The sequence below is a fragment of the Trichosurus vulpecula genome, chromosome 5 (assembly GCF_011100635.1).
Source record: "Trichosurus vulpecula isolate mTriVul1 chromosome 5, mTriVul1.pri, whole genome shotgun sequence".
In the NCBI taxonomy this organism is placed as follows: domain Eukaryota; kingdom Metazoa; phylum Chordata; class Mammalia; order Diprotodontia; family Phalangeridae; genus Trichosurus; species Trichosurus vulpecula.
The window spans coordinates 116,962,239-116,985,550 of NC_050577.1; the positions used below are offsets into that span (position 1 = coordinate 116,962,239).

At 35.8% G+C, this 23,312-nt stretch overlaps 1 protein-coding gene across 3 annotated transcripts in view; it reads right to left on the reverse strand.

Annotated features, from left to right (window-relative positions):
- Nucleotides 1-23,312, reverse strand: part of MKLN1 (muskelin 1) — a 254,913-nt gene that overhangs the window by 38,270 nt on the left and 193,331 nt on the right. For all 3 annotated transcript variants that reach the window (XM_036759608.1, XM_036759607.1, XM_036759609.1), the window contains exon 12: nt 22,541-22,670. In XM_036759608.1, coding sequence (XP_036615503.1) covers nt 22,541-22,670 — 130 coding nt within the window. The remainder of the gene's footprint in view (nt 1-22,540; nt 22,671-23,312) is intronic.

Here is a 23,312-nt window from a genome sequence, read left to right on the forward strand (position 1 = left end):
TTATACCATGGTTCTTAGAGGATGCTTTTATCATTTTTCTCCCATCTTCTCCTCTCCTCTAATAGAATGCAGTAATTTATCCTTAAGAGACTTTTTTGATTGTTCATATGTACTTTTTAATATTTCTCTTTATTCTGTGTTTGTATTTCAAAGTTTCTCACCAGTTCTGATCTTTTCATCAGGAAAGCTTGGAAATCCTTTTTCATTAAGGATTCATTCCTCTCTTGAAGGATTATATACAGTTTTCCTGGGTAAACTATTCTTTGTAAGTCTCTTTTATTTTATTTGCCTTTAGAATACTATATTCTATACTCTCTCTTCTTTTTACTGATAGCTGCTAAATCTTATGTGATCCTGACTCTAGTTTCTCAATATTTAAACTCCTTATGGCTTCTTATAGTGTTTCTTTCTCTCTTTGTCCTAGAAACACTGTATTTCAGCCATGATATTCTTATATTTTCATTTGGGGGTTTCTATCAGAAGGTTAAAGTTATCCATAAGGCATATGAAAAAATGCTTTAAATCATTATTGATTCGAAAAGTGTAAATTAAAACAACTCTGAGGAACTGCCTCACACCTATCAGATTAACTAATATAAAAAAAGATGAAAATGACAAATGGTATAGGGGTATATAGGGTATTGGAGACTAATGCACTGTTGGTGGAGTTATGAACTAACCCAACCATTCAGGAGAACAATTTGGAACTATGTATAAAAGGTATAAAGCTGTGTATACCCTTTGACCTAGCAATACCATTATTAGGTCTGTATTCCAAAAAAAGATCAAAGGAAAGGGAAAAGGAATTATATGTACAAAAATATTTATAGTAGCTCTTTTTGTTGTGGCAAAGAACTGGAAATTGAGAGGAGGCCCAACAATTGGGGAATGGCTAAATACGCTGTGGTATATAATTATAATGGAATACTACTGTGCTGTAAGAAATGACAAGCAGGATGCTATCAGAAAAACCTGGAAAGACTTATTTGAATTGATGCAAAGTGAAGTGATCAGAAGCAGGAGAACACTGTACAGAGTAACAGCAATACTATCCAATTATCAACAGTTAATCACTTAGCTATTCTCAGCAATACAATGATCCAAGACAGTTTTGAAGACTTATAATGAAAAATATTATCTATCTCCAGAGAGAGAGAACTGACAGAGTCTGAATGATGATTGAAGCATACTTTTTAAAACTTATTTTTTGTTTGTTTGTTGGTGGTTGTTTCTTGGTCTGAGTTTTCTTTCACAAGATGACTAATATGGAAACGTTTTACATGACTACACATATATAACCTAGATCAAATGTATTGCCTTCTCATGAAGGGGAAAGGGATGGGTAGAGGGAGAGAATTTGGAACTCGAAAATTTTTTAAAATACCAAATGTAATAAACTGTTTTTACATGCGACTGGGAAAAAATAAAGGATAAAATTTATTTTTTTTTTTTAAAAAAGGAACATACTAAAATCCACAGATATCACCCTCAGTTCTCTAGATGAGTTTTTCTAGCAAAGTCATCTTCAAAAAAATAGTTTACACTGTGTACATTACAATATATTACAGTAATGCAAAGGCAAGTATTACTAGAAAGAGGCATCTTTGGGGCTTTCTGTAAAAGGACAAAGTTCAAAAACATACCATCAAAATTCCTTTAAAACATTAAAAAAAACTGTGTAATACTGTTTTCATTGACACATATAAGGAATTTCTTTTTCCAGTATTATTATAAAGCATAAGAATTTCTAATTATGACAACTACAAGACTGAAATGAAGGATTTCTTTATATGTGATATTAAAATTTTAGATTTATAAATCAGGGATATTGATGAGAACGCAGACACAGAGGTATGAAATGCCTTGCCTGGAAGATTTGGATTAATATGTTGCTTATACATTTCCATGTTAATTGCCCAAAGCTTACAAATAGTTCTTCCTAGATCAATCCCAATCTCAATCCCATTTCACAATCCAAAAGTTGTACAAAATCCATATTGCAGAGCATTCAAGATGTTGCTAAAAAAAGGAAACCAAACACTAAATACCTTTCCTAAAATATACAGTTTAAAATTTTAATTATTTCTTTAATATCTGACATATAGAAGTCACTCCTGTGTACTTGTAATTAAATTTTACTAATGGGGGTGGCAGAGCCAAGATGGTGTCTGGAAAGCAGGGATTTGCGTGAGCTCCTACCCAGGTCCCTCCAAAAACCTAAAAAAAATCATTCTGAACAAACTCTAAAACTGCAGAACCCACAAAATAGCAGAGGGAAGCAGGGATCCAGCCCAGTACAGCCTCTGGGTGAGGTCTATCACCCACAGAGCTGGGAGCGGAGGGGAGCGGAGCCCAGCATGTGCAGCGGCAGAACCAACCAGACCAGGAGCCAGGCGGAACAGGCCCCAGCGCCCTGAATCAGTGAGCTGTGGCAGTTACCAGACTTCTCGACCCACAAACACCAAAGACAACAGAGAAGGTTAGTGGGAAAAGCTACAGGAGACAGACTGAAAGGAGTTCATGGTTCAGCCACTGCCCTCGGGACAACAGAATTGGTGCAGCTACAGAACTACAGCTGCTGTTGCTTCTGGCCCCAGGCCCACCTGGTGGGAAGAATTAAGTGGCAGATCAGAGCAGGAGTGCAGAGCCCGCTTAAATTCTGAGTAAGGTCCAGGTTGGTGGTTCTTGGGGAAGGAGGAGTGCTGGTGTGGCAGAGCTGCCTGTATAGAAATAGCTCTGAAAACAATGGTGCATGCCCTCAAACTTGGAACAAAGTACTCTTTACTCTACAAGCAGTCACACCCTAACAAAAAACTCAAGGGTTGAGTAAGTTGGCTGGGAACATGGCCAGACAGCAAAAACACACTCAGATTCAATCTCAGACTTTGAAATCTTTCTTTGGTGACAAAGAAGACCAAAACATACAGCCAGAAGAAGTCAACAAAGTCAAAGAGCCCACATCAAAAGCCTCCAAGAAAAAGATGAACTGGTCTTAGCCATGGAAGAGCTCAAAAAGGATCTGGAAAAACAAATTAGAGAAGTAGAGGAAAAATTGGAAAGAGAAATGAGAATGATGTGAGAAAACCATGAAAAACAAGTCAATGACTTGCTAAAGGAGAACCAAAAAAATACTGAAAAAAATATTGAAGAAAACAACACCTTCAAAAATAGACTAACTCTCCATTTATTCCTATGCTTTCCAGTGTTTTTAATAGGAATGGGTGTTGTATTTTGTCAAAGGCTTTTTCTGCATCTACTGGGATGATATGGTTTCTGCTAGTTTTGTTGTTGATATGGTCAATTATGTGAATAGTTTTCCTAATACTGAACCAGCCTTGCATTGCTGGAATAGTCATAGTGTATTATTCTCGTGATAAGTTGCTGCAATCTTTTTGCTAATATTTTACTTAAAATTTTTGCATCAATATTCATTAGGGAAATTAGTCTATAACTTTCTCTGTTTTGACTCTACCTGGTTTGGGTATTAGTACCATATTTGTGTCATAAAAAGAATTTGGTAGGACTCCTTCTTCAACTATTTTCCCAAATAGTCTACAAAGTATAGGAATTAAATGTTTGATAGAATTGACATGTAAAACCATCTGGCCCTCGAGATTTTTTCCTAGGGAGTTCATTGATGGCTTGCTCAATTTCTTTTTCTGAGATGGGGTTATTTAGAAATTTTACTTCCTTTTCTGTTAACTTGGGCAATTTATGTGTAGATGTTCATCCAAATCTCTAAGGTTGTTAAATTTTTAGGCATACAATTGGCCAAAATAATTCCTAATTATTGTTTTGATTTCCTCTTCATTAGAGGTGAACTCGCCCTTTTCATTTTTGATACCGGTAATTTGATTTCCTTCTTTTTTTAAATCAAATTGACCAAAGGTTTATCAATAAATTTTTTCATAAAACCAGCTCTTTGTTTTATTTATTAATTCAATAGTTTACTTGGTTTCAATTTTATTAACCTCTCCTTTGATTTTCAGTATTTCTAATTTGGTATTTAATTGGGGATTTTCAATTTGCTCTTTTTCTAGCTTTTTCAGCTGTATGCCCAAATCATTGATCTTCTTTTTCCCTATTTTATTCATGTAAGCATTTAGAGATATAAAACTTCCCCTAAGAACTGCTTTTGCTGCATCCCATAAGTTTTGGTATGTTGTCTCGTTATTGTCACTCTCTTGAATGAAGTTATTGTTTCTCTGATTTGTTCTTTGGCCCACTCATTCTTTAGAATTAGATTATTTAGTTTCCAATTAATTTTTAGCTTATTTTTCCATGGTTCTGTTACAAGTGTGGTAAACTAAAAATAAAAAAAAAAAATAGACTAGCTCAAATGGCAAAAGAGCTCCAAAAAGCCAATAAGGAGAAGAATGCCTTGAAAGACAGAATTAGACAAACGGAAAAGGAGGTCCAAAAGACCACTCAAGAAAATACTAGCTTAAAAATTAGACTGGAGCAGGTGGAAGCTAGTGACTTGATGAGAACTCAAGATATTATCAAACAGAACCAAAGGAATGAAAAAGTGGAAGACAATGTGAAATATCTCATTGGAAAAACCACTGACCTGGAAAATAGATCCAGGGGAGATAATTTAAAAATTATTGGACTACCTGAAAGCCATGATCAAAAAAAGAGCCTAGATATCATCTTCCAAGAAATTATCAAGGAAAACTGCCCTGATATTCTAGAGCCAAAGGGTAAAATAGAAATTGAAAGAATCCACAGATCGCCTCCTCAAAAAGATCCCAAAAGGAAAACTCCTAGGAATATTGTTGCCAAATTCCAGAGCTCCCAGGTCAAGGAGAAAATACTGCAAGCAGCCAGAAAGAAACAATTTGACTATTGTGGAAAAACGATAAGGATAACACAAGATCTAGCAGCTTCTACATTAAGGGATCGAAGGGCTTGGAATACGATATTCTGGAGGTCAATGGAGCTAGGATTAAAACCTAGAATCACCTACCCAGCAAAACTGAGTATCATGCTCCAAGGCAAAATATGGATTTTCAATAAAATAGAGGACTATCAAGCTTTCTCAGTGAAAAGACCAGAGCTGAATAGAAAATTTGACTTTCAAACACAAGAATCAAGAGAAGCATGAAAAGGTAAACAAGAAAGAGAAATCACAAGGGACTTACTAAAGTTGAACTGTTTTGTTTACATTCCCACATGGAAAGATGATGTGTATGATTCATGAGGCCTCAGCATTAGAGTAGGTGAAAGGAATATGCATATATATACATATATATGTATATATATATATATATGTATGTGTGTGTGTATGCATCTATATATGTGTGTGCATGTATATATGTAGATATATACAGACAGAAGGCACAGGGTGAGTTGAATACGAAGGGATGATATCTAGAAAATAAAATCAAATTAAGGGATAAGAGGAATAAATTGAGAGAGGGAGAAAGGGAAAGATAGCATGGCGTAAATTATCTCGTATAAAAGTGGCAAGAAAAAGTGGTTCTGTAGGAAGGGAAGAGGGGGCAGGTGAGGGGGAATGAGTAAATCTTGCTCTCACTGGATTTGATCTGAGGAGGGAATACCATACACACTGAATTGGGTATCTTACCCCACAGGAAAGAAGGAGGAAGAAGATAAAAAAGGGGGGATGATAGAAGGGAGGGCAGATAGGGGGAGGAGGTAATTAAAAACACTTTCAAAAAGAGACAGGGTAAAGGGAGAAAATTCAATAAAGGGGGATAGGTTAGGAAGGAGCAAAACATAGTTAGTCTTTCACAACATGAGTATTGTGGAAGAGTTTTACATAATGATACCTATGTGGCCTATGTTGAATTGCTTGCCTTCTTGGGGGGCAGGGAGGGAAGAGGGGAGAGAATTTGGAACTCAAAGTTTTAAAAACAGATGTTCAAAAACAAAAAAAAAAGTTTTTGCATGCAACTAGGATATACAGGCAATGGGGTGTAGAAATTTATCTTGCCCTACAAGAGAAGAAGGAAAAGGGGATGGGAGGGGAGTGGGGTGACAGAAGGGAGGGCTGGCTGCGGAATGGGGCAACCAGAATGTATGCCATCTTGGAGTGGGCAGGAGGGTAGAAATGGGGAGAAAATTTGTAATTCAAACTCTTGTGAAAATCAATGCTGAAAACTAAATATATTAAATAAATTAAACAAAAAAAAGGAAAAAAATTTACTAATGGGACATAAATATGAATGTAAAATTACATAGATAACACTATTTTCTCAAAGAACAATGAATCTATAAGAATTTCTTTTTCACTATCCTAATGGACAGCTTTTTACCCAAAATACATGAACTAAAGGATAACAAGAAATCAACATACTACAATTTCAATCATGATTTTAAAAGTAATGAAACTATAAAATATATATACATACACACATGTACCTATATAGACAGAAAGAGAAAAAAGAATAGATATGTACTAATAATTATTAGTACAGTGTTGTTTTTCCCTCCCATGCCAAAAAATCCCACCAAGATTTATATGCAGAAATATAGTTTAACAGGGGTGAAAAGGGACAGTTAAGTCTTTAAATTTTGCTGCTAGGAAACTTGACTGAGTACCAGAGACTTTACCAGTCTTTGTAAACTGACCCAGAAAGAAAAATGATACAAACAGAGTAAGTAAACAAATATCACATGTTAGTCATGAACACATTTTGAAAGGATGGTTGTCTAGGGAAACAGGATTGGGAATTGTATAACAATTACTCCTGCCAACCTATTTCATAAATCCTTTTTAGGAGATGACGATAACAACCCTCCCGCCCTTTCGACTTTCTTATTCTGTTATTAGAATTTTGAAAACTTTCAACACCATAACTGAAGATGAAATGACTGGATGTATGATGTCATACATATTATTCCTCATCAGAAATACAAATAAGCAAGCCTTTTTGAAAAAGCTCTTTATGATTACACAAAAAATACAATGAAAGAACTACAACTTAAAACTTGAATATGTTACTGTATCACGGTTCTTCATCAGTTTTCTAATGAATGGAAATAGTACTATTGAGGGAGCTGGAACTTTTACTAAAAATTCAAGGAATACAGAATATGTCAGGTAATGTGTGAGTTGCAGAGAAAGGATATGATATTTTCTAAACCAAAACTTGATTATCTAATGATAAAACAAAGCTACTAATGAGAGTTCCCAAATATCTTGACAATGATGTGGACTAATTAAATGATCACTGATTTTAAAAATAAGTTTTTACTGATGTCTTTTATTTTTTTACATCACATAATATCCAGTATCCTTCTCTGTTTCCCTCTGAAAAAGTCATCCCATATAACAAATAGTATCTTTTAAAGGCAAAAAGAAAAAAAGAATCAGCAAACCTAACAAATATACCAAAAAAGTCTGAAAATATGTGCAGTTATCATGGACCTTCGCACTTCTACGAAGGGGTGAAATGGGTGTGTCTTCTCATAGCTTTCCTTTTGAGCTATGTTTGTTATTTATGATTTTGCAACATTCAGTTTTGATTTTTTTATTGTAGTGGCTCTTTCCATTTTTATTGTTGTAATCGCTGTGTATTAAATTATTTTCTTGTTTCTGCTCACTTCATTCTCTATTATTTCACATAGACCTTCCAAGCTTCTCTGTGTTCATCACATTCATCATTTTTTACAGAACAAAATACTGCATTACATTACAATTTGTTTAGTCGTCTCTCAATTTCTAGGCATCTACTTTGTTTCCAATTCTTCGCTATCATAAAGAAGTGTTGCTATAAATATTTTGGTGTATATAGGGATTTTCTTCTTCTCCTCAATGACCTCCTTGGGATATAAGCCTTATGGAGAGGCTATAGAAAGATGGTCACATTAACAGACTCTTTGTGGAGCTCTGAATTGGACCAAATATTTTGTAAAGCAATTTGGAATTATGGAAAGAAAGTAATTAAAGTGTCTGTCCGTATACTTTGAGATAAAGATTTTACTGCTTAAAACATACCAAGGAGGTCAGTGATTAAAGGTCCTGTATATACCAAATAATTGACAGCAGTACTATTTGTGGTATAAAAGAACTAGAAATAAAGTACGTGCTCACTGATGAAGGAATGACGAAACAAAGAGTTGTACATAAAGGTAATGAAATAGTATGGTGCTCTTAGAAATGGTGACTATAAAGACTACAAAAAAAATGGGAAGTTTTACTTAAACACCTACAAAGGTAAGCAGAAGCAGGAAAACAGCAGGAAAGAATGGTAACAAAATCATCAAAACTGAATCTTGCAAAACTTGAATAATTAACCTTGGCCCAAAAGAAGACATCTCCTCTTGCTTCCTTAGAGAAGTGCAAGACTATAGGTGTTGTGCAAGATTGTAGGTAGCATTGGACTTGTTCAACATTTTATTTTTGCTGAAGATTTCCCCTTCTCTTTTACACATTTTTCATTATGTAGGATGGTTCTCTGGGAGAGAATGAGATACATTAGTTAACTCTGAGTGCTTAAGTAGAATTTCCAATTTCTTTAAACAAAATCATCTATCTTTACTTTCTCTTATTAAGATGTGCCCCAAAACATAGGCATCCAAAAATGTAACTGTTCCCTGGAAGAACAGTTTACAACAAACCAGATAGCATCAATCCAATGGTTTAAATTATACATGCTGGTACTGAAGAGAACATCATATTGTTACAGCCTCAGAAAGTTGGATGAGATAAAATTTGAAAACACTATCCATTCCTTGCTACTAAAAAGAAAAATTAAGTTAAAGTTTCTTTAGAACATTAGACATTCTGGCTTAGATAACACAGTGCGCAATTAGAGATGACGAGTCAAGTGGAATCTGGTGCAACTACAAGAGGTCACAATTCTACAAATGCATAAATATAACACCTAATTTGAGATCTAACAGTCCAACTAATTTTCTCCTAGGGTTTCAACAGTAAGATCTAAAAAAGTCACAGTGACACATTAATAGTAATTTTTAACAAATAATGCAGATTACTGAGCCATAGTAAAATGTGATAATTACATGTTAAGTCCTTTTCAAATAACAGTATTTATACTGGCATTTCTTTGGAAGTATAGTTAATATGTTTTGCAACCATTCATCTAAAACCACTGAAGAATTACAGTGGCTCACTTTATATTTTTTATTATCTTCTTCCATAATCAGTGCTCCTTTAACTTACCTGTGAATTACTAATCATTAAAAGGCCATTTTCTTACAATGTATTCTTTTGATTAAGTCCCACTCCAATGCCTCATCATGGCATGGAACTGACTCACTTCTTTTTCTCCCCAACATTTTAATTAATGCCTTTTGTTTTTCTTTCACATCAGTCATTTGCCTTTACTATTCTGCCCCCTGCACTGCATATCTCCTTGTAAGAAAGAAAAACAATTAAGCATAATTGAGTGACAAAGCAATGAAGTCTGACTAAATATGCTACATTCCATACCCATAATTCTTCATCTCACTAAAGAGAAGGGAGTTATTACATCCTCTGGATCCAAATTTATTCACTGCAATTAATTTGAACTCAGCCGCCTTTCAGCGTCATTTTCATTTACTAAATTAGTGTCATGAATATGTAAGTGCTCTTGGATCTTCTGTTTTGCTTTTTATCACATAATACAAATCTCCTGTTTTTCTGAATTCCTTACATACCTTGTTGATTATAGTGCAAGAGTATTTTGTTTGCCATGTTTGTATCCGCCACAATTGGTTCAGCGATCCTGAGTTTCCAAAAGCTATGCCTGGGGAGTTCAAATTCTGACAGATTGGCATCTTATGCTTTTTTTTTAACACTACCGAAATTTATCCAGTATCTTTTTTCCCCTTTTCCAAGAGAGCCACGCAATATAACAAAATAATTTTAAAGAAAAAAATGAGAAAAACTTAATCAGCCTATCAAAAAGTCTGAAAATATTACAGTGTACTACACTGGGGTGAGACCTCCCACCTCTGCAAAGAAGGGGGGTCTTCTCAGATCTCTTATATGGGGTCAAGTTTATTCTTTGTAACTTTCTAACCTTCATTTTGACTTTTTTGTGGGTGTTCTTTCCATTTACATTATTGAAATATTAATGTTTTCTTGGCTCAGCTTACTTTACTTTTTATCATTTCATGTAAATTTTCCATTGTATTCATCACATTCATCATTTGGACAGTAATATTCTATTACATTCATGTACTACACTTGGTTTAGTCATTCCCCAATCGATGTGCACCAACTTTATTTCCAATTCTCTGCTACTAGAAAAAATGCTATTATAAATTTTGAAGCCTGTGAGCATTTTATTCTCATACAAGCCTCCTTGGGATATAAGCCTATATTAATGGAATCTTGAGGTCAAGCATATGGATATTTTAGTCACTTTATGATTAATTCTAAAATGCTTTCCAAAATGCCCATATTGATTACAACTCCAACAATACATTAATGTCACTATCTTTCCATAAGCCTTCCAACATTATTTCCATCTTTTGTCATTTTTGCCAATTTGCAAGGTGTGAGGAGAAACTATAGGGTTGTTTTGACATGTATTTCTCATGGTATTATAATTTGGAGCATTCAATCATGTAGTTGTTAACAGTTTGCAGTTCTTCTTTTGCGATCTTTTTCTTTATATTCTTTGACCAATTATCTATTGGAGAATGGTTTTTGGTCATTGAAAGTATTCTACATACAAGTCATTCCCCAATTGATAAATGGTCAAAGGATATGAACAGGCAGTTTTCAGAGGAAAAAATTAAAGCTATCTATGATCATATGAAAAAATGCTCTACATCTCTATTGATTAGAGAAATGCAAATCAAAACAACTCTGAGGCACCACATCATACCTGTCAGAATGGCTAACATGACAAAACAGAAAAATTATAAATGTTGGAGAAGATGTGGGAAAATTGGAAGACTAATGCATTGCTGGTGGACTTGTGAATTAATCCAACCATTCTGGAGAGCAATTTGAAACTATGCCCAAAGGGCTATAAAAATGTACATACCTTTTGACCCAGCAATACCACTTCTAGGGCTATATCCCAAAGAGATTATAAAAATGGGAAAAGAACCCACATGTAGAAAAATATTTATAGCACTCTTTTTGTAGTGGCAAAGAATTGGAAATTGAGGGGATGCCCACAAATTGGGGAATAGCTGAACAACTTATGATTGGTATATGAATGTAATGGAATACTATATTGTGCTAGAAGATGACGAGCAGGTGGACTTCAGAAAAATCTGGAAAGGCTTGTATGAATTGATGTTGACTGAAATGAGCAGAAACAAGAGAACACAGTACACAGTAACAGCCACATTGTTCAACAACTAACTTTGACAGATTTAGCTCTTTTCAACAATGCAAGGATCTAAGACAACTCCAAAAGATTCAGAATGGAAAATACTAACCACATCCAGAGAAAGAACTATGGAGTCTGAATGCAGATTGAAGCATACTATTTCCTCTCTCTTTTTGTTTTGTTTTTTCTTTCTCATGATTTCTCCCATTCATTCTGATTCTTCTTTACAACACAACTAACGTGAAAACATGTTTAATAAGAATGTATACGTAGAGCCTTTATCAGATCTCATGCTGTCTTGGAGAGAAGGGAGGGGAGGGAGGCGGAGAAAATTTAAAACCCAAAGCTTATGGAAGTGAATGTTGAAAACTAAAATAAATTTAAAGGAAAAAAGAGAGTATTCTACTGTCCTTAAGATTCCATTTGATTGACAGGTCCATCTCAGAACCTCCTTTTTCCACAGATTGATAATCATGGGTTTTAAAAGCTTTAAAAACAATTGCGTTATTTTCCTAATGTTAAACTATCTCTGAATCCCTGGTATAAATCTAATTTGGTCATAATGATTTCTTACTGCTATAGTCTGAAAGGATTGCACTTAAATTTTTTAACTGATATTCATTAATAATATTATAATCTAGTTCTCCTGAGCTTTATCTTTCTCTGGTTTAGGTATTACGACTATATTTGTCTCATAAAATAATCTGGTAGAGTGCTTTTGTTCTCAATTTTTGAGAACAATTTGTGTACATTGGTGCTGTTCTTTCAACAGAATTCACCTGTAGGCAAGGGATGAAGAAGTGTCTCCCATAATGTTTCAAGCCTTTTCCTTTGCCATCAGTTCTTCTGATTAAGTTCTGTTTTCTCCTTTGTCACCTTGTACACTTTTAGAAGGAAACTTTTCAATCTGGTCAATATGTTGTCATGTTATTTTAACCTCATAGGGGTCTTTCTCTTTCTAGACCTTTTCCTCTTTGGGGTAAAATTTATTTCACCACTTGTGCTTTTGTTGGCTGTTTTGTATTTGGTTGCTTTTCTTGTATTTCTATTGTCTGAAATATCTGAACAGCAAAAATTTGATCAGGTCTGGTTTTCTTTGTAGGAATGCTTAAAATTCCTTTGTTTTATCTAATATCCATCTTTTTTATTGATAATTAGGATCAGGTCTGCAGGGAATGTCACTTTAGGCTGCACCTTGTGTTCTTTTGCTCTTTGGAACATATCTCGACTCTTCTTGCAGTTGTCTTGTGTTGCTCATATTTCCTTTCTGTTATATTTGAGCATCTTTCTTCCCTTTGCTTGCAAAATTATTGTCATTAGAACTGTTAAATTTAACTACTACATATGTCTTGGAGTCTACAGCATAGCACTGGAGACAATTCATGGATTCTTTTGATCGGCACTTTCTTTTTTTCTATTTTGAGAAGTTCTCTGCAGTTTTCTTGTATCATTTCTTGCATTTCAGGTTGTTGGGTTTTTTTTTTTAACTTGTCACATTTTTCTGAGAGACCTATAATTGTTAAGCTGTGTCTATACATCCTGACTTTAAGATACATATGTTTTAATTGTGTAGAGATCATGTTTTCTTTTAATGTGACTGCTTTGTGGTTCTCTTCTTCCAGATCAAGTGTTGAAGCATTTTCCTTTCTCTTACATTTATTTTAGAGGTATCTGGACTTACTTACATGATCTGGAGGTCAGAGTCCCTTTTATTACGAGTATCTTCCCTACTGATTTATCAGATTGTGCTCAAAATTTTTAAACTAGTTTTCTTCCTCCTGACACTTCTGGCCATTTCAGTCATTTTTCCTTATATTCTCCAATTGCTCTCTTTCTGACTGACTTTGATGGTAATTTCTTCAAGGGCTGGACCTCAGAGTTATCTCAGCCTCCTCCCATGCTAGGGAATTAATTTTTTACAGGCCTCAATCTCTTCTCCAAGTGACTTGGGCAGAGAGGGGGAAGGGGGTGCAGAACTGGCCTCAGTTTTATGTTAGTCCCTTTTCCTTCAGGCTTGAGGAACAGTTTCCCTTCAACCGCCCCTCCTCACCTTCTCCTCACTTCACACTAACAGCTTACCCCAGGTTCCTCTGTAGCTCAGTTCTCTGGCTCCTGGACCTTCACCTTCAGCCCAGAACTGGCAGAGTGAGTGCTGTTGCTTGTTGTCTCAGAATGACTGAGTAAAGGTGGAGGGAGGGCATAGAAAGGGAATTGCAGCATCAAGGGAATTGCCAAGTCAATTCCAGAGAACAAGTCCTTGGGTCTGTTTATGATACTCGAGAACACTTCATAGGGGTGATTTACGGATTAGGCTTATCTCCTATTAGTTCACCAGGCTATTAATTCAGAGTTCTTGGTGTCTTAAACCATGGACATAGCTGTGATTGCTTTACTCCTTGTGCAAAATTATTATTTCCGAGGTTTGTGAGTTCATAAGGATCAGAACAAATGCCTGCTCCTCCATCTTGTTCACATAACCCAGAAACGACTGAATTTCTTTCTCCCCTAAATTCAGAACCATAAGCCAACCAGGTTCTGTAATCTCTGACTTTTGTGTACACAATTTAGAGACTCTGCCAACTCTTTTGGGAACAGAATAAAACAGAGGCTTCTCAATTACAACACTGGCAATGGCACTTTACCAAAGGAGACTGGGCTCCTTACAATTCTGGAGAAATTCAAATTATGATACTATGGTTTCCCAACTCCCAGTGTAGCTTTAGGATACAAGACAAGGGTAGAATTCCATTTCTTCACTATCGTTCACACACACACCCCCAACACCACTTCCACCCCTCGCTCCCACTCCTTGGTGATAAGAGGACTTTGCTCTAGGGATTTCCAGACACTAAGAAACATTACTCTACCTATTTGGATAACTGTGATTTGGCTTTGTTTCTATTCTGGATCAACTCATTTTACTTTTCTTAAATACATTTTTTTCTCTTTACATACTTTCAAGTGAACTCCAAAGGCAAAGTCCTTTGCTTAGAAACTTAGAAACTACCATTTTCCATGCCCACTTAACAAAAATTTTTAATTCAAAGTACTGAAAAGGCAATGGAAGATAGGTCAAGAGAGAAAACGCATTACTTTTCTTACAAAACTACAAAGCAGCTACCTGGATATTAAGCACTCTGAGTCCCTTAAATAGGGATTAACAAATAAACTGAAGGTGCTGTTAAGGTTACTCTACCTTCTTAAGGCTCTGGATCAAAGATGTTTTTCATGAACTAGTGCAGTGGACCAAAAGTTTTTCATGAACCACTGGAGAATGCCTAAAATATATCTAATTGTGGCCATCATCTGGAGTATCAGTACTTAAAGTATCAATGACAATTCCAGAAATCCAGTAATCAAATATGCTTTTCAACAGTATAAAATACTCCTATCATATAATTAACTCATATTTGGAATCCAGGCACCAAAGTGCTCGATAAAAACTAATAAAAGACTTTCGAAAAGGCTTACTATAAAGCTATTGTAAATCTGTATTTTAAAAGTTGCTAAGTTTTCTGTTTAGATATTACACTGAAAAAGGTCTCTTCTGGAAGAGACATAAGCTACTTTGGAAAAAGTTCCTAAATTAGACCCAGACAATCTTCAAACTGAAAGAAATTTAAGAACTCACCTAATCCAGACCACTTCTGGATATATGAAGCCCCTTCAGCTAATCATCAAGAACTTTAGAGTACCTGAAAGATGAATCCCCTCTTAAACAAACTCAACAAAAATAGGCATCCAGTCCTGTCTTTCAATTTAATGACAGAAAACTCACTATGCAACAAGGAAACCCATTTCATTTTTAAACAAAACAATCATTATTATGTTCTTCTTTTTCACATTGAACAAAATCAACCATCATTTCTAGTCAATCTCTCTCTCTCTCTCCTCTTCAAGTATTTGAAAGGGAAAATGCTTCCTATTCTTCAAATCTTTTCTTCTGCAAGTTAAACACACCCTCTTCAATAACCATCTATTTCTTTTAATTTTCAGCTTTGCCGAGATAAGATTGTATACAGTTGGTACTCTGACTTATCGTCTTTTTTTGTCATTTAGGTTAAAGGTTTATCAATTTTGTTAAGTTTATTATATGTCCATTTAGGTCTGCATCTTTTGCTTCTGCTCCCATGTTAACTACTACTTTTATTGGGTTATGTTATATCAAAAAAAGTGCATACTATTTCTTTTTAATGTTTATTTATAATTTCTGTGTCCCAGTACATAGTCTATTTTTGTAAAGGCATCATGGACTGTTGATAAATATATTTCCATTCATAAGATGTCAAAAAACTTTCAGATTTATGATGGCCAAAGGTTTGTCCTGCTTACTGATAGATCTGTCCAATTCTGAAAAATAAACATTAAAGGTGCCTACTACCGTGCTACTGTTACTATATCTTCTGGCAATTCAGTTAACTTTATCTTTATGAATTCAGAGGCTACATTATTTGGAACATATGTTTAGTGTTGATGTTGGCTCACTGTTTATGATTTCTTAAAGAATAATATATTTCAGTCGATATTTTGAATTTGTCTTCATTTGATAGCTTGGTTGCAACTCAACTCCTCTTGCTATTTTAGATTCAAATGATGCACAACAAATTTTGTCCTAGCTTTTCATTTAATTCTATTTTTTATTCAACTGTTTTATCCATTCACATTTTAGTTGTGATTAGAAGATTTATGCACTCCTCCAGTGGTTTCTTAAGTACTGCTATTTTTAAAAAATCTCTTTCCCTTTTTCAAAGTAATTTTCCATGGTTTATTTGATTTGAATTTATCCCCATAGGCTTTCTTCTTAGTACCTGTTCCTGAATGCATACCGTTTCCTATTTACTGATTTCTCCCTGGGTTTTTGTTTTTTTGTCTCATTTCTTTCCCTGTATAGTTATATGTTTAGTTCACAATGTTACCTCCCCTCCAACTTGTTATATTAACTTTCTTTTGCTGTGCCTTTTTCTAAGACCTCTGGTTTTTGTTCTGTTCTCTTTATTATCTCTCTCTTTTTGTTGTTTGCAAATAATGATCGAGGAAGGAATGAGTAATGAAATCAAGTAATCTCATATTAGGCCCCTGAACAACAAGAAGGAGAAGGCAGGTAAGGACCATGGGTATACTACACACACTGAACCCATTCTGGTACAGGCTGGGACATACCCAGATCTCTGTACCTAATGCAGAAGGATGCTAGCTTCCCTCCCGGGAATGAATGAACCTAAGGTCAAATTCCAGCAAGAAGATTCAGGAACTAAAGAGCCAGGAGAGCTAAGTTTTAGTCTCTGCTCTGACAACTTCCTTTGCAAAAGAAGGAAAGTGGATAAAAGAGTCTCTAAAATTCTTCCTGAAGCTAACACATAGCGAATCTATGAGATCTGGGTTCTACTTAATGCTGCCTCACTTCAGCCTCAATGTCCATATGGCCTTGGCCACATCACTTTTCTTCTGGAACCTCAATTTCCTCCTTGTTAAAATGAAGGACTTGGGGGATATATCAGGGATTCTTAATTTAGGGTCTGTGAACTTTTTATTTCAAATATTTTGATATCTGTACTTCAATATAACTGAGTTCTGTTGCAACATTTTATTTTATGCATTTAAAAACATTATTATGAGAAAAGGTTCATGGTCTTTACAAAGATGGCAAAAGAGGCCATCCAAAACACAAATAAAAGTTTTAAAACTAGCAGAGTCCCAGATGGCGGCGGGTAAGCAGGGACTAGAGTGAGCTCCGTATTGAGTCCCTCCAAAAACCTATAAAAAATGGCTCTGAACCAATTCTAGAACGGCAGAACTCACAGAACAGCAGAGAGAAGCAGGGCTCCAGCCCAGGACAGCCTGGATGGTCTCTGGGTAAGGTCTATTCCACACGGAGCTGGGAACGGAGTGGAGCAGAGCCCAGCCTGAGAGGCCTGGAACAACCAAACTTGGAGTCAGGCGGATGGGGCCCCTAGCTCCATGAATATGTGAGCTGCGACAGTTACCAGACCCCTCGACCCACAAACACCAAAAACTGCGGAGAAGGTTAGTGGGAAAAGCTGCAGGAGTGGAAGGAGTTCCCGGTTCGGCTTCCAGCCCCAGGGGCAGCGGAGGTGGGGCAGCTACAGCTGTTGTTACTTCCGGCTCCAGGCCCACCTGGTGGGAGGAATTAAGGGGCAGATCAGAGCAGGAGTGCAACAGCCTGCTGAAGATCTAAGCCCAGTTCGGGTTGGGGGTTGGGGAAGGAGCAGTGCTGGTGTGGCAGAGCTGGCACCTCCCCCCCAAACGTGGAACATAGAACTCGTTAGTCTACAAGCAGTCATACCCTGCTGAAAAACTCAAGGGTCAAGTTAGTTGGTTGGCAATATGGCCAGGCAGCGAAAGCACACCCAGATTCAGTCTCAGACTTTGGATTCTTTCTTTGGTGACAAAGAAGACCAAAACATATAGCCTAAAGAAGACAACAAAGTCATAGAGCCTACAACAAAAGCCTCCAAGAAAAACACGAACTGGCCCGAGGCCATAGAAGAACTCAAAAAGGAATTGGAAAAGCAAGTTAGAGAAGTAGAGGAAAAATTGGGAAGAGAAATGAGAAGGATGCGAGAAAACCAGGAAAAACAAGTCAATGACTTGCTAAAGGAGACCCAAAAAAATACTGAAAAAAAATACTGAAGAAAACAACACCTTAAAAAACAGACTAACTCAAATGGCAAAAGAGCTCCATAAAGCCAATGAGGAGAAGAATGTCTTGAAAGGCAGAATTAGACAAATGGAAAAGGAGGTCCAAAAGACCACTGAAGAAAATACTACTTTAAAAATTAGATTGGAGCAAGTGGAAGCTAGTGACTTTATGAGAAATCAGGATATTATAAAACAGAACCAAAGGAATGAAAAAATGAAAGACAATGTGAAATATCTCATTGGAAAAACCACTGACCTGGAAAATAGATCCAGGAGAGATAATTTAAAAATTATTGGACTACCTGAAAGCCATGATCAAAAAAAGAGCCTAGATATCATCTTTCAAGAAATTATCAAGGAGAACTGCCCTCATATTCTGGAGCCACAGAGCAAAATAGAAATTGAAAGAATCCATCGATCCCCTCCTCAAATAGATCCCAAAAAGAAAGCTCCTAGGAATACTGTCGCCAAATTCCAGAGCTCCCAGATCAAGGAGAAAATACTGCAAGCAGCCAGAAAGAAACAATTTGAGTATTGTGGAAACCCAATCAGAATAACCCAAGATCTGGCAGCTTCTACATTAAGAGATCGAAGGGCTTGGAATGCGATACTCCGGAGGTCAATGGAGCTAGGATTAAAACCTAGAATCACCTACCCAGCAAAACTGAGTATCATGTTCCAAGGCAAAATATGGACTTTCAATAAAATAGAGGACTTTCAAGCTTTCTCAGTGAAAAGACCAGAACTGAATAGAAAATTTGACTTTCAAACCCAAGAGTCAAGAGAAGTATGAAAAGGTAATCAAGAAACGGAAATTGCAAGGGACTTACTAAAGTTGAACTGTTTTGTTTACATTCCTACATGGAAAGATGATGTGTATGATTCATGAGACCTCAGTATTAGGGTAGTTGAAGGGAATATGCATGCATATATATATATATATATATATATATATATATATATATATATATATATATATATGTATGTATGTGTATATATGTTTATGTATATATATGTGAATGTCTATGTATGTATATATCTATGTGTATATGTATGTATGTGTATATATGTTTATGTATATATATGTGAATGTCTATGTATGTATATATCTATGTGTATATGTATGTATGTGTATGTATGTGTGTATATATATGTGTGTGTGTGTGTGTGTTTTTATATATATATATATGTGTGTGTGTGTGTGTGTGTAAAAGAGAGAGAGCAGACACAGGGTGAGTTGAAGATGAAGGGAAGATATCTAAAAGAAATAAAATGAAATTAAGGGATGAGAGAGCAACATACTGAGAGAGGGAGATAGGGAGAGATAGAATAGGGTGGATTTTCTTGCATAAAGGTGGCAAGAGGAAGCAGTTCTGTGGGAGGAGGGGAGAGGGCAGGTGAGGGGAGAATGAGTGAACCTTGCTCTCATCAGATTCGGCCTGAGGAGGGAATACCATACATACTCAGTTGGGTGTCTTACTCCACAGGAAAGAAGAGGGAGGAAGATAAAAAATAAATAAATAAATAAATAAATAAATAAATAAAGGGGGGGGGGATGATGGAGGGGAGGGCAGATAGGGGTGGAGGTAATCAAAACAAACACTTTGGAAGGGGGAAAGGGTCAAGGGAGAAAATTCAATAAAGCGGGATGGGTTGGGAGGGAGCAAAATGTAGTTAGCCTTTCACAGCATGAGTATTGTGGAAGGGTTATACATAATGATACATGTGTGGCCTAGGTTGAATTGCTCGACTTCTTGGGGAGGGTGGGTGGGAAGGGAAGAGGGGAGAGAATTTGGAACTAAAAGTTTTAAAAACAGATGTTCAAAAACAAAAAAAAAGTTTTTGCATGCAACTAAAAAATAAGATACACAGGCAATGGGGCGTAGAAATTTATCTTGCCCTACAAGAAAGGAAGGGAAAAGGGGATGAGAGGGGAGGGGGGTGATAGAGGGGAGGGTTGACTGGGGAACAGGGCAACCAGAATATATGCCATCTTGGAGTGGGGGGGAGGGTGGAAATGGGGAGGAAATTTGTAATTCAAGCTGTTGTGAAAATCAATGCTGAAAACCAAATATGTTAAATAAATAAATTTAAATAATAATAAAAAAAAGAAATAATAAAAAAAAACTAGCAGAGTCCCAAGGTTACCTTCAGTTCTAAAATTCTTGATGACAGTTGTGGGAAGAGAGGAATGACTTCAGGCCCTATTTTAGCAATTTCCCTGAAACATCTATGTGCTATAGGGGTTACCATACTACTGATACCTAAGTAGGCTTCTTAGATGTCAAATGGGAAGAAACTCTTAATAACAATCAATCAACAAGCATTTATTAAGCCCCTGCTCTACTTGGGATATAGCCCAAGCATTGCTATCAATAGCATATTGCAAATACCAGCATTTGGTATACAAATACAAAAATGAAATGACCCTAGTAGCTAGTTGTTAAAAATAACTAATTAAAATAGGAAGGCAACTTAAGTTTTCCTGCTTCCCGTTCTCAGTATTGTACTCATGGTTCCCCAGTCTCCATGGAGAGGTGTCTACCACCTTCCCCCTAATCAAAGGTACCTTTTTAGCTCTTTGGTCTGAGTGTAGCTGTAGTGGGTGCTCCAGGCACAAAAATTCCTAGTTATGGCTGTGTTGGCTTTGTTATTGGTAATAGAAAAATGTTCACAGCAGGCTTATTTGCAAAAAATCAAAATGCTGGAAAAGAAAAATATGTGCACAAAGCCTGAGGAATGGCTGAACAAATTATATGGCAGAGGGGTAGACTGGAATGGAACTGCACCACAAAAAATTAAGAATATAACTAACTGAAAAATGAAAACTCATATGAAATGAAGTAGAAGAAAGCAAACAAAGGGGAAAAAAACTCCATATATATGATGACTACAACCAATGTAAATAAAAGGGACAACACAACTAGTCAAAAAGAGATCAAGGTCAGAATCATATCAACAATGTTAAAAGACATATATTTCTATCAATAAATGACAACACACACATAATACCCTGCAAATTAGCAAAAATTACAAAAGAGGGCAACAGCTAATGTTGAGAGACATTGTGGGAAGATAGGCACATTGGTACATTGCTGGTGGAGCTGTGAACTGGTACAACCATTTTGGAAAGCAATTTGAAATTATACAAGTAAAATGACTGAAGTGTCCATATGCATTGACACAGAGATTCCATTACTGGATTTATACCCCAAAGAGGCCATTAAAGGAAAAAAGTCCCTACATGTGCCAAAATATTTATAGCTATATTTTTTCTGATAGCAAAGAATCGGAAACCAAGTAGATGCTCATCATTTGGAAAATGACTAAACAAATTGTGGAACATGAATATAATGGAATACTACTGTGCTATAAGAAATGATGAATGCAAAGAACACAGAGAAGCATGGAAGGTTTTCATGAGACAATACAGAATGAAATAAGCAAAGCCAAGAAAATATGTACAATGACTATAACAATGTAAATGGAAAGAACGAAAGTGAATGTTACCAAAATTATAAATAACAATCCTGGCTAAAAAGAAGATATAAGAAGATACCCACTCCTTTGCAGAGCTGGGAGGCCCATGGGTATACTTCAAATATTTTCAGACCTCTTCTGTGTATTGAATAGTTTTGTTGATTTTTTTCATCTCTTTTTTCCTTTAAAAATATTATTTGTCATATGAGATGGCTCTCTGGGAAGGGAAGGAGAAGGCAAACTGGGGGAAATTTTGGTGACATCAATAAAAATTTTATTTAAAAAAATGAAAATCTTATTGTCTATTTTTAGAGTGTACTCTGTAAAGAGGTTTGCTGGAAAGTATCTGCCACCAAAAATGTACAAATACATTTAGGAAGATAATAGGTTACTGTTTAAAAAAGTAGGCACCAGAAAACCACAAGAAGCCTCAGAAGATGACTAAACATTTTTATGTATATGCATGTACACAAACACACAAACACACACACACACACACACAATTTGACTCTCAATAAGTATAGTCATATGTATACACATATCTATAAATACATAAAGATATATAGGGGAATATGTCAGAAACGAGTTGAAAATTACATTTTTTGCTTTCTTTTAGGTTTAACAGAGGCACAGATGCAAAATTTGTATGTCAAGGTTTATTAGGTGTCGACATTAGATTTCAAGTAACTATTAAAATCCCTAGTGATTGCACTAGGAAATTTCATATCTTAACACCTTTTAGCATAATATAATGATCTGCAACTCAAAAAGTCCCAACATGTTTCATGGGTTTTAGAGGAGAATAGCAACCTCTTCAAATTCTCCCTTAGTAACACAAAAACCTTCACTAGAAAACAGGTTAGAAAGGTTACTGTGGTAGAAGCAGAGGGTAACGGAAAGGTGGTTATCTATTGTAACTCTGCAAATACAAACATAGTATTTTTAGGTATTAGTTATAGAAAAAGTCTATTCTTTACTAGACCTATATAATGGATTCATGCATATTCAAGGATTCTTTTTATGCCAAGAAAAGAAAGAAAAAAACTTAAGAATTTTCACATCCCTTCTGCTCTCAGAAAATTCATTTTCCATCTCCACCAGTCAAGACAAGAAAGTTCATTAAAATCTCTTACCCATCCCAGAGTCTTTCTTGGTGCCATCTGATATGATGTCCACATGGTCACTGTCTACATCATAACTGAAGAAATCATTCAAGTAGGTTTTCGATCGCTGACCACCAAATACATATAAGCAACGATTTTTCTGAAAATTTTTTAAAAAAAGGGAAAAACAAGTGAAGAGAAAAAGAAGCAGTGATGTAGAATAGCTAAAGATCAGTTCACAAGGACATACTCTTTAGAAACTAATTCTGATCAGTATTTGAGAAGCAGCAATAAGTTGGAGGTGCACAGGCTAAAGCTGTATAGAGACAATTCTTACATTTTTACACTTATAGAGCAGAGCAGACAGGGAGCCTGGCACAGTGGAAGGAGGCTATACCTTAGAATCAGGAAGAGCCCGGGTTCAAGTTCCTCCATATTATCTGCATGACTGTGGACAAGCTAGTCACAATTTCTCAGCATCCCAGGCAACTCTTTAAGACTATAAAGTTAATATGCAGCAGGAATTCCTCCACAAGGATATAAACAAAAATCGTAAGAGAGGAACAATGGTAAAAATAATTAAGAGGAATGGACAATTTAGTGTCCCATTTCATTAGAAGGAAGGTATGAGTTGAATTAACATTAATATGGAGAGGGGAAATACTTCCTGTATCCAGACTGGTAACAGTGAGGCTTAATCTAAGAATCCCTGTTGAAGTAGAGAATGATACTAAACAGAAGTGCCTAAACTAGCAAGCAAGGTCCCATATAAGCAAATAATGAATTGAATAAATGGGACTTT